Here is a 12352-nt window from a genome sequence, read left to right as displayed (position 1 = left end):
GAAAGAACGGGTTGATTCATTGTGAGTCAGAACAGAAAGTGTGAAGTCAGAGAGAGTCGAATAGAAAGTGAAGGTGAACATTTGACATCTCATGTGACTTACGATCACAGGACTGTTTCGCCTTCCTCTTCAGGAGACACGCTCATGACAAGACTCATGACCTGAGGACAAAAGCAGCCGCCGTCTCTCATACAAATAGGAAACATTGATTTTGACTCTGATAAGAGGGTCCTTAACCCCTGTAGAGGGCAAACTACAGCTGTAGATTTACAGTTTGTATTATAATAGTCGGACAAATCCAGTTAAAAAAATACAGTCGATGTAAAAAACTAAAACTACTCCAATGTATATGCAAAGTATAATAATTACACGGACACTGCTTTCTGTGGATTACAACTCAATACTGCTGCACATCTGCTCAATAAATCAAAGCATGCATTTTCCATTTGGACAACAACAATAGCAGCTTTAAAACACAATAACTAAAAGGAGACGTCGAAGCAGTGAAAGAATTCACCTATATTATCTCTTTCATTCATTGAGTTGGAAAAAGAGAATCAATCAATTACTGAATCAAGTGGTTGTGCACAGCTCAGTTCCAGCAGTCATCTTATAAATCTAATTTCAGACTTAATATGATGAACCCTGTCAGTCTCCTGTGAGGGATACACATACCAGAGAGCCACAGTAGGAATCCCAGCTGGGGGATCCTTTGAGGTTTCCAAGGGTCACTGCAGAGACGCTCTGACAGGAAGCTGCCACACTGCACCACAGCCAAGTGCCTCAAGTTTAGAATGGGCACAATCAACCAGGTCAAGCAATAACATCCACATTAAAACAAAGAACTCTTTTCTTTTGTGTATGATTTGACCCATTTTTGGTCAGAAAAATCGACTTAATTGTAGGGATTATTTTACAAGCAATTATTTGAAACCATTTACTTTTTGGTGGTGTCTCAAATGTTAGAAACAGCTGGTTTCCGTTGTTTTATATAATTAAATATTGCACAAAAATAGATATTTGCAGCAGTCACCACTGGCTCTGGGAAGTGCAATGATTTTGTTTTAATACTAACTGACATTTTTTGAAAGACCCAGCCACGTTTCATCTTCAATGCCCTTGCTGATGGAAGGAGGTTGTCACTCAAAATCTCACGATACATGGCCCCATTCATTCTTTCCTTTACACGGATCAGTGGTCCTGGTCCCTTTGCAGAAACACAGCCCCAAAGCATGATGTTTCCACCCCCATGTTTCACAGTAGGTATGGTGTTCTTTGGACGCAACTCAGCATTCTTTCTCCTCCAAACACGTCTAGTTGAGTTTTTACCAAAAAAGTTCTATTTTGGTTTCATCTGACCATATGACATTCTCCCAATCCTCTTCTGGATCATCTAAATCAGGGGTGCCCACACTTTTTGGGCTGGTGAGCTACTTTTGAAATGACCAGCTGACCGAGGTCTACCAACCAAAAATAAAATCCCAAATTGCAAGGGTTGCTGAATAACACGTTTTATTTATACATGGGATAATAGGGCTGCAACCAACGACTCATTTGATAATCGATTAATCTATCGATTAATGAAACGACTAATCGACTATTCAGACTATTACTGTATGCCTTGCACAATTTCTCAAACCCTCTTGTTTAGCCATCAACTTTTAGATTTAGCTTGAGGTTGTTTTAGGCATGTGGAAACTAACAATGAAGACAATAAAGATGAATACTTGATTCAAAAATACATATATTATTAAATTAACAAATTGTGAACAAAACTAACATTGCTTTTTATTTAAATTAAATAAATAATATTTCACATCAAAAGAAACAACAATGTTTTAACAAATCGTATTAAATAATGTGATGACAGAACTGTAAACAGAATAGCTGAAACTTTAACAAAATAAATAACTCAGTTTCCTCTAATCATTAACCCATGTTTGAATCATTGAGTTAACTGCGTGTGTTGCTGCTAGCATACATTACACCTGACGTGGAAACGTTACTCGTGGATGGGGCTGCAGAGCTGCTAGAAAGACAGTCGAACCCGGTGCATTCCTCCGTCTGGATGTGGAGCACTTTTGATAAATGTTTAGACACATTGCTCGTGTTACCGCCCTCACATGCTGAACTCTCTTGGCAAGGAGCATTGTCCGCCTCAAGACGGGTAACATTTAACCACACCTTGGAGCGCTTCTCTCCGCCATCCCCGCCGTGTGTTGCTGCTTGTAGCAGCCGCGTGTGTGTAAACTGCCCCGCCCCCTCGCGCACAGACGGGAGAGAGATCTCGTCTCGATTGGAAAGATCGAAAATACACCGACATTTGTTTGTCTTTGTGCATGTTAGAAACGAGTTGGCGACACTAAGATTGCGAGATAATATTTGTGTAGCAATAATACAGACCTTTCTCAACTCGCTACTCGGAGGGAAGTCGCTGTCATATGCCTTGTGAACACTCCGATAATGCCTCTCCACGTTACCTTTCTTTGGCAGAGCGACGCTTGCTTTACAAATAAGGCAAATAACCTTTGAATGTGACATCACAAACAAATATTCTTCCTCCCATTCTGGGTGGAAGTGGTTTGTCTTTAGCTTCTTGCTCGGTCCCGCACTCATTTTGTTGTTTGTCTCTTTAACTTAATTTGAGTTTTCCCGGCACTTGACTGATTTTGTATCGCTTTGCATTCTGGGTTAACAGACTGGAAAGCGATAGGTCGCTTTTTCTGTCAATCAAGTAAACTCCTGAATTAAGTGGCAGGGAGGCCAAGGGAGGAGGGATCAAAACCTGTTTTGTCTATTTTAACGGAACAGGATTTTTTATTTTTATGAATGACTCGCGATCTACCAGCATTGCCCCCGCGGTCGACGTACTGGGCACCTCTGATCTAAATGCTCTCTAGCAAACTTCAGACGGGCCTGGACATGTACTGGCTTAAGCAGGGGGACACGTCTGGCACTGCAGGATTTGAGTCCCTGGCGGCGTAGTGTGTTACTGATGGTAGCCTTTGTTACTTTGGTCCCAGCTCTCTGCAGGTCATTGACTAGGTCCCCCCGTGTGGTTCTGGGAGTTTTGCTCACCGTTCTAGTGATCATTTTGACCCCACGGGGTGAGATCTTGCGTGGAGCCCCAGATCGAGGGCGATTATCAGTGGTTTTGTATGTCTTCCATTTTCTAATAATTGCTCCCACAGTTGATTTCTTCACACCAAGCTGCTTACCTATTGCAGATTCAGTCTTCCCAGCCTGGTGCAGGTCTACAATTTTGTTTCTGGTGTCCTTTGACAGCTCTTTGGTCTTGGCCATAGTGGAGTTTGGAGTGTGACTGTTTGAGGTTGTGGACAGGTGTCTTTTATACTGATAACGAGTTCAAATAGGTTCCATTAATACAGTTAACGAGTGGAGGACAGAGGAGGCTCTTAAAGAAGAAGTTACAGGTCTGTGAGAGCCAGAAATCTTGTTTGTTTGTAGGTGACCAAATACTTATTTTACCGAGGAATTTACCAATTCATTCATTACAAATCCTACAATGTGATTTCCTGGATTCTTTCCCCCCATTCTGTCTCTCATAGTTGAAGTGTACCTAGGATGAACATTACAGGCCTCTCATCTTTTTAAGTGGGAGAATTTGCACAATTTGTGGCTGACTAAATGCTTTTTTGCCCCACTGTATATGGAAATCATAATCATGTGATTAATTGATGATCAGAGACATTTAAGGAAGTAAGTTATATTGTTGCTCCATATCCCGATATTACTAGGTATCAGAAAAACTGATTATTAAAGTGCACTCAGGCGGCCTGACTTTCCACTGCTTTTAGTATATTGCTAAATCACAACCTATTGCTTGTTAAATAAATAAAAAAACTAAAAAGGAAATTATTTCCGCCATTATTTTATTAAACAAATTGGACATTGAACTCAAATCGAAAAGCCCCATTCAAAAAGGATTATAGCTACATTTTAAATAGCTGTTTCTAAGAATAGTTGCAATATCAGTCTTTCATGATGTGTTTATAGCACAGTTAAACGCAATGACAATAAATACAAAATATATATTGTGCATCATCCCTTATAGATATTAGATAAGATATCATTGTTAGTTTCTTATAATAAATGACCGAACTGAACCACATTTGGTTTCCAGTGAAGCTGCAGAGTGGCAGCGGCTATAATCTCCCTCACTGACCTACTGCTGCTCTGTTATCAGCGTGTCACCTGATGTGATGTGACTGGCTTTCATTTGAGTCACTGACCGCCAATTGTACAAGAGCTTATACTGATGATATCATTCAACGTCATGCCTTCCCCTAACCCCTTACACAGACCAGCTGACTCAGAAAAGTAATATTATTTGATTTGTTCAAATGTTTCTCAGACACGTCTTTTAAAACAAAAAATTACTCATCAAATGTTTAACATATGCTGGAAAATGAGCCTTCTTGAAGTTAATACATGCATTGCTTAGGCACTTTTAATTGAAGCAGATGATCGACACACCTCTGAAATCTTCACATTTGCTGTTAAAGAAGTTTCACGTCAGGTCTGTCGGTGTATAGCTGGAGATGCACTGACTTTTACAGTATCATTTCTAAATAAAGGTAAAATATAATCGAAGGTAGCCATTGAGAGATTAGTTAGCCAGTCTTATTACACAGTAACCTTTATAGTTGTTTCCAGAACAACCCCAAGTATCAGTTCTTTCATTATATTAATGCAGACAATACTTCAATTTGAAATAATGTATTAAATAGGTGAGTATAAACTATTCCACATGTGTTCATACTGTATGAATACTAGAAAATAATCTTCAATAACTATAAAGACACATCAGAATATTTTCATTACTGAAAGCTTATCTTAAATTACATTTCTGGTTCTATTATCTAAAAATAGACACATTTATTTTCAGTTGCCAAATGGTTGTTCCGTCTCAGCTCTTGTACTGATATTGACTCCATGATAATGCTTGTGTTTTTTAAATTTTTTTAATCGTACTTTGATTCTAGTGCTAGTTTGCCAGCTTTATTAAACGACACGCTTCCAGAAAGAATTATCACGAAGAAAAATAAATCCTTACTTATCCATAGAGTAAAACTAAAACTAGACCGAACCATAATGCCTTTTAAAACTCAGACAAGGTCTATGTGCAGATACTGAGCTAATCCAGTATTAACATATCAATACAACCTTTCCCAAAATCCACAACCAATACGACAAAGGAAATAAGACTAGAGCTTCTTACAGAAAGAGACTTTAAAAATGTCTTTGTCCAATTGTAAGACAAAAGGATGAATAATAGATGTGCAGTATACAAACATATCTCAATGATTTATAGTGCAGGGATGTTAATGATAGAACCATGGCGACTGATCAGAGCAACACTGTATCATAAATGTGTAATGCGGACATTTGAAAAGCTTATATCATTATCTGCCTTACACATGCTTTCCCTTTCTCTCACACCTAGCAGTCAGCCACTTTGTGAAAACACCTGCCACTACACATACACATCACATGAGGACAGGAAAAGACAGCAGCTCTACTCCAGCCATTTCAGAATCCCTGCAAGCAAACCAATAATAGGAACTGCCAGATTAAGAGCAAGACAATGGAGATCATTTTAGATGACTAAACTATAGTTTGGCATGCTATTCGTCACTGGTGAAATGTAACTACCTTAATAAAGTACTGTAATGAAGTACAAAATGGAGGTACTTGCACTTTACTTGAGTATCTTTTTCTACTTTATACTATTACTGCAATACATTTTGTGAGCTGTACTTTTTACTTCACTACATATATGTTTTACATATTGAGTTACTGGTTACATTGCAGGTTTAGGTTCTTCATACAAAAAAATATATCAGCTAACATATTATCATATAATATTAACACATTAATGCACCAATAATTGTAATAAAATAATGTAAAAAATATGCTAAAGTATATTTGAATGCTAATCCTTTAATACTTTTACTCAAGTACAGTTTGAATACAGGACTTTTACTTGTAAAGGATTATTTTTACACTGAATTATTTATACTTAAATACATAATTTGAGTACTTTTTCCACCTCTGCTATTAATAAATTGAAAGGTAAATGGCACCTGTCTCTGCGACATATTCAAAGAAGATTGGAGATTAAAAAAAACACACTAACCCTTACCCTACCGACTACAAATCCGGATTTACCCTACGGTGTCTTTCCCACTGTTTTACTCCATACGAACAGAATCTGTGACGTTAAATCCCACAAATAATCTATATGACGAATTTGGGATCTAGATCCAACGCTTTCTGCTGCTGCACTCACACACTGTAACGTAGGGCTTTCAGTTCGTGACTGGCAAGCGAACTAGAAAATACCGGTCGACTCGGGACTCAAACCGTGGTTAAAGCGGATAATCTCCAGGCGCTGCATCAAACGAACACACACACATAGCATCCATGTTTGTGAGCCTAGCCTGCACTACGTCTGGTTTAAATAAACAAGCTAGCATTTAGCTCGCCAACTAATCCAAGGGCAGCAAACTGACTAGCCCAACGGCTAACTATGTCCTTTTCTTACCTTGGTTCAGTGTGGCTTCTGTTTATCAATAAAATGAGACGTCACTCGATTTTTTTTCCTTCTTTTATGATAATCGCATCCCAGTTCGTCTTTGCTTTCCGCCGCTAAACCATTCAAATAGTCGGGTAGTAGAACCAGCGAGCTAACGGCTACTTGTCAATCCCAATCCTGGTGGAGCGGTTGCGCGCAAACCCTCCCACTCACTCTCACCCGCCCTCTACTACAAAGCGCGTTCACGTTGACAGCAGACGGACGCGCTCACGTCATTACAGGAAGTCAGCGTCGTTACCAGCAAAGCGACCAAGAAGAAGAAGAGGAGTAATTGATAAACTCTACTAATCCTTCTGCAGGTATTTTAAGTTTTAGTTTATCTTGAATTGCTCATATACACAGTTGGATTTTTTTGAATAACGTTTTCAAGTTGGATCAATTGTAATGGTTTTGCCTCCGTTGTGTGTCGGTTTAGCTAAGTCACAGGCTAACGTTAGCTTTGACTGCCAGCATGACACAGCTAGAACTTTAGCACAGCTAAGCTAACCGCTACTTTTGATAGCTTTGCTTTGAAAAGTATTTTTTACACAAACGAACGGCTCCAAACCTCTTAAAACGTTTTGATTAGACAGCAACACTATTGTTACGGTCGGACATGACGTTACAGTATTGAACTATACGAAATATCTGTAATAGTTAACAGTAGAAAATGACAGTATCCAGAACTGACCTACAGTCAGTGTTGTTAAGAAGAAACACTACTCAGCTCTTTTGAGGTTTTCTTTTAAGTAACTAATTTATCAAATATGATTTTATGTGGGTTAGTTAATTTATAAATTAATAATTAATGTATTAATCAACCAATTGTCTTATATTAATCAGAACAATAGCACATAATGCTTTTGAAGGCAGAAGTTACGTTCATTATTAATTTGTAATACTCTGACAGTACTATTGTATCATATGAAAAAAAGTAAATCTTTCAGAGATTGTTTTAATACCCAACTTGATTTGCCTTGGTTTACCAATTTATAAAGAGATTCTGGGTTCAGTTCAATACAAATCTCACACAGTACTTCTCTTTGTCGTGTTTTACACTCGTATCAATGAGGACCAAGCCACATTGAAATGTATGTAAACTTCTATGTTCCTGCAAACCTGACCCCTTTTTCTTTTCCTCCAGTATTCAGGCTCGTTTACAAAGAGGCCTAAAGATGTCGTCAGGTGCTTTGTTCCCAAGCTTGGTGAGCGGCTCCAGGGGAAGCTCCAGCAAGTACCTGGTGGAGTTTCGCGCCGGGAAAATGACCCTGAAGGGGAACGTGGTGACACCGGACAAACGCAAAGGCTCGGTGTACATCCAGCAGTCAGACGACTCCCTGATCCACTTCTGCTGGAAGGACAGGACATCTGGGAATGTTGATGATGTGAGTAACTTAAAAGCAACAACATGATTCAAAGGTTTTATTGTCATATGCACAAAGTTAAAGTGTAGAAATGGTAATGAAATTCTTCTGACCTGAGCTCCTCCAACAATGCAACATATATAATAAAATAAAAAGTAGTGCAAATAGTCTATATACTTTTACTTTTTGGTGTTATTATATTCAGACATGATGTACATTCCACAAATAATACAACAAACAAAATGAGGGCCTCAGTTTGTCATTTAGCCTATTCGAATCATTCTTTATTGTCGATAAAAGCTGACACATTGAATCTTAATTTAGTTTGGCTTCCACAGAGCAAGAAGTAAGGTGACCGTTTTTTTGTTCTGCCGGTAACTGGTCGACGATGATTTGTTGTGACAGAAAACAACCTCAGTGTTTTTCTCTCTCCTCTCGTTTACATGTCCTATGTTTTGGGTTTCTGTTTCCAGGACCTGATCATCTTCCCCGATGACTGTGAATTCAAGAAGGTGAGCCAGTGCACCACCGGACGAGTCTTTGTGCTGAAGTTCAAAGCCGGATCCAAGAGGCTGTTCTTCTGGATGCAGGTGAGAGGAATCAGATATACATGCTGTCTTTGTGAATGCATGACATCTGTGTCCATTTGTATTCAGGCAGGTGGTTGCTCAATAGAGGGACAGTGAGTGGAGAATGGGGGGGCAATGCCAGCAGAGAAGAGAGATGAATACACAGGGCTGTAATCGGTGTGTTTGTCAAGCAGCCACACATTTTACATTCATCCTAACTACTGGTTTCTTTGTCTCTGCTCCAGTCTAAAAGGATTTCTATAGTCAAAATAAGAGGCTAACTTATCTATGTGGTTTTATTTTCTTTGTATATATTTTTGTTCAAATAGATTCTCTTCTGACTTGCCTAAACAAATGTTAAATATTTAGTGTGAATTTTCAGCAATATTTCTGTAGATTTAGGTTGTTTATATTTTAAAATCAAGTGTTTTTTTAGTTGTCTTTAATGAGTTTGGGAGTTGTCAATCATGCTTTGTGAACCCACCACAAGAGGCTAGCCTGGTCATTTGGTCTGTGGGGGATTTGGCTCTTCTTACAAGGAATTCTTCTTTGCCTTCAGGAGCCAAAGTCCGATAAGGATGACGAGTTCTGTCGTAAGGTGAACGAGTACCTGAACAACCCTCCCATCCCCGGAGCCGGAGGGAGCGGGGGGGGCAGCGGACATGAACTCTCTGCACTGGGAGGAGAGGGAGGCCTGCAAAACCTGCTGGGAAATATGAGCCATAACCAGCTGATGCAGCTGATCGGACCGACAGGACTGGGAGGACTGGGTGAGCAGCTCGCCATATTTCTCTGACATGAGCTCAACACGCAGGAACTTGTATCTGTCGAGAAACGGGAAGTCACGTCAGAAAATGGCAATACAAATAGCCAGAAAAAGTACTATTTCAAGAAAAAGTACAACTGGTGTTAGTAGTGCATTTCAAAACATTCAATTCCTTGTACTTCCTTTCTGACACATGAGTTCGCTCTGTTTTAAATATGAATCCAACATAAATTTGGGCCTTTTTTTGATTTGTTTTATTGTTGTCTAAGGAGGTCTGGGAGCTCTAGCAGGACCAGGACTCGCTAACCTGCTGGGCAGCGCGGGGCCGACCACCACCAGCAGCTCCTCCTCCAGGTGAGAGAGAACACGCATGTAGACCATATTACATTTTTAAAATAAAGTACTGCTGAACTCACCCCCCCCCCCCCCCCCACCACCACCACCACCCCCCCACCACAGCTCTCGCAGCCAGTCAGCGGCTGCTACTCCTTCCTCAGGCGGGGCCTCCAGGCTGAGCTCCACTCAGGCCCCCACCACCCCCGTGACCCCTGCTGCCTCAGCCGCCTCCCCTACTACTGTTGCTCCCTCCACACCAGGTACAGCTTTAGCACAGGGACCTACTACTACTCTTTATCAACTACACCACATAAATCAACTTGAAACACTTCGATAGCCACAACAATGTCTCTCCTCATTGGGAACAAATCAAATAATAACTGAGTAGCTATCCAATTGCTGATAGAGAATCTTCAAACCTTGTGTCCTTCCAACATACACCCAACCCTAAAAAGAGTATCAAGAGCTACATTTTCAACAACCTATTTGACCCCCCCCCCCCCAGCCTCAGCTCAGACCCCGCTGGCCCCCGCCTCCGTTGGGAGCCCCGGCTCTCACCAGCCCATCCAGCTCAGTGACCTTCAGAGCATCCTCGCCACCATGAACGTCCCAGCAACCTCAGCTGCTCAGGGAGCCGCAGGTGAGTGACAGAACACTGAATGTAGGATTCAGATTTAAGAGTGCTTCGGAACAACAAAAGCCTCCGCTAAATGAGGGAGGTCGAAGAGGAGAGAGGTTACCCCTGAGTCTAAACTGACTCCTCTCCTGTGCTGCAGTGGACCTAGCAAGCGTTTGCACCCCGGAGATGATGGCTCCCATCCTGACCAACGCTGAGGTCCAGAAGAGGCTCCTCCCCTTCCTGCCCAGCGGGGAGAGTCTACCACAGAGCGCCGAGGAGATCGAGAACACCATCAGCTCACCTCAGTTTCAACAGGTAACACATACACACCCAGGAGCTCCAAGTACACAGACGTGTTGATCCTCTGCGGAACATGCCTTGTAGCCCCACATACGCTAATTATATACAATGTGATTACAAGCTCCTGATTGTGGCTGATTATGTCTTGGAAGGGAGATTTCATTTGCTAACTGTAATTGTTAAAGGGTAACACAGTTAATGTAATGACACGTGGTATGTTTTATTGCTGTAATCTACCACACTGACTGGTTCCTCCCTCCCTCCCTCAGTCCATGAGCATGTTCAGCAGCGCGCTGGCCTCAGGTCAGCTCGGCCCGCTCATGAATCAGTTCGGTCTGCCGGCTGAGGCTGTGGAGGCCGCCAACAAAGGAGGTAAGTGTGGAGAAAAGGAGAAATGGACAAAGTTTGTCTTTTTGTTATATATAATAAAGAAAGTCAATATACAAGTGTCCCAAATGTAGGAACAGAGCTACTTCACCTCAGAGGATGGAGAAGCTCACTGTCTAGTAGAGAGAATAGCCAACTGGTCCCACCCTTAAAGCCCCTTAGCATCATCTAAACATCCCCACCATTAAACCCCCTGGTCCTTAACCCTTTGCATATCCCCCTTTTACCCTTTATCCCTCCAGAGATGTAAGTCCTTAACATGTCTCTGTTAAACACATACAAGACTACAAATACCCCTTGACCCTTAGATGCCCGAGTGACTGGACCCTACTCCATAAGTGAGTCAAAAAGGACCCGTATTAGAATAATGTTTTTTTGTCATTTTGGTTAAGAAAAATCACTTGTATAATATTTAGTATTATATTTTGGTTCATACTAGAAATAATTTATATTTAATTTTAGACCTTTTTTTTACATTTTGAAAAATATAGATGCAAAGATCTCTGCTATTCTGAGACCCTCACAGTATACCACTCCCTTTTCACAACTCATCTCTTCCTGTCTATAGCCCACTCCCCATCAATCCATGCCAGTTGATCAAGTGTGATACCCCCCACCCTAACCTTCCCTTATATTGTAAAGCGATTTTGAGTCCTTGAAAAGCCCTATACAAATATAATGTATTATTATACTGACAGGTATCAGATCTTGCTGTGTAAAATAATCTTCCTGAGAGGTGTCACCTGTCTGTGTGTTCCACAGTGAATGTATTCCTGACGGAACAGGTGATCAGAATCAAAGGTTCCCACAGGAAATGCATGCGGGTCATTTTTGACCCACTTATGGAAGAAATACAAAAACGGCATGATATCCAAAACATGTTTTTTGAGGAATAGCTGGAATATGAAATGATAAAAAAAATGTAATTACAAAGATACTTCAAGAAAACCACCACTTATGGAAGCGTGGGGTTAGTGTAAGACTGTTTTAAATGATTATACGATCATTTGACACGACAGTCAGACGCGCGCAAAATAAGAAAGGCTTGGAAAAGTGCATGATTCCCTTTTTGTAAAGCGCTTTGTAAATGTAACATTGTTCTCTCTCTCCTCGTCAGATGTGGAGGCGTTTGCCAAAGCCATGCAGAGCAGTAAAGGAGACGGGAAGAAAGAGGACGACGAGGACATGAGTCTGGATTAGAGCTCACACTGCCTTTCCGTGGTCTTACACTTCTCTGTATCGATGCAGCACACTGCGCCTCACTCAGGGTTAGCAGAGCGGCTAACACACGTTTGTTTTTACGATGACTACCAAGTCTTCAAAGGGACCATTACTTCGTTCCTTTCTGTTTAACCGTAAGGCTTTTCTTTCTAATTCACTCTTTATTAAAATCATATTGGCAAACCAAAACAA

The 12352-nt window shown here is 40.9% G+C and overlaps 2 protein-coding genes across 3 annotated transcripts in view; one reads left to right on the top strand and one right to left on the bottom strand.

The window, feature by feature from the left end:
- Nucleotides 1–6800, bottom strand: part of dnajc5ab (DnaJ (Hsp40) homolog, subfamily C, member 5ab) — a 27714-nt gene extending 20914 nt beyond the window's left edge. The window contains exon 1 of the mRNA XM_034235119.1: nucleotides 6569–6800. The gene's annotated coding sequence lies outside the window, so the exon portion shown is untranslated. The remainder of the gene's footprint in view (nucleotides 1–6568) is intronic.
- Nucleotides 6783–12352, top strand: adrm1 (adhesion regulating molecule 1). Of its 2 annotated transcripts, none has more exons than XM_034235117.1 (10): nucleotides 6783–6918; nucleotides 7743–7983; nucleotides 8436–8552; nucleotides 9091–9301; nucleotides 9567–9651; nucleotides 9757–9893; nucleotides 10139–10273; nucleotides 10410–10567; nucleotides 10822–10924; nucleotides 12057–12352. In XM_034235117.1, the coding sequence occupies exons 2-10, from the start codon at nucleotides 7774–7776 to the stop codon at nucleotides 12137–12139; spliced, it is 1239 nt and encodes a 412-aa protein (XP_034091008.1). In that variant the 5' UTR covers nucleotides 6783–6918; nucleotides 7743–7773; the 3' UTR covers nucleotides 12140–12352. The 2 variants fall into 2 exon arrangements, with proteins under 2 accessions (XP_034091008.1, XP_034091009.1); XM_034235118.1 differs by having other exon boundaries at nucleotides 9570–9651; nucleotides 12057–12246.

This window comes from Gymnodraco acuticeps, unplaced genomic scaffold (assembly GCF_902827175.1).
Source record: "Gymnodraco acuticeps unplaced genomic scaffold, fGymAcu1.1, whole genome shotgun sequence".
Taxonomy (NCBI): domain Eukaryota; kingdom Metazoa; phylum Chordata; class Actinopteri; order Perciformes; family Bathydraconidae; genus Gymnodraco; species Gymnodraco acuticeps.
Note: the sequence above shows the minus strand (reverse complement) of the source record. Positions and strands in the feature narration are given on the sequence as shown.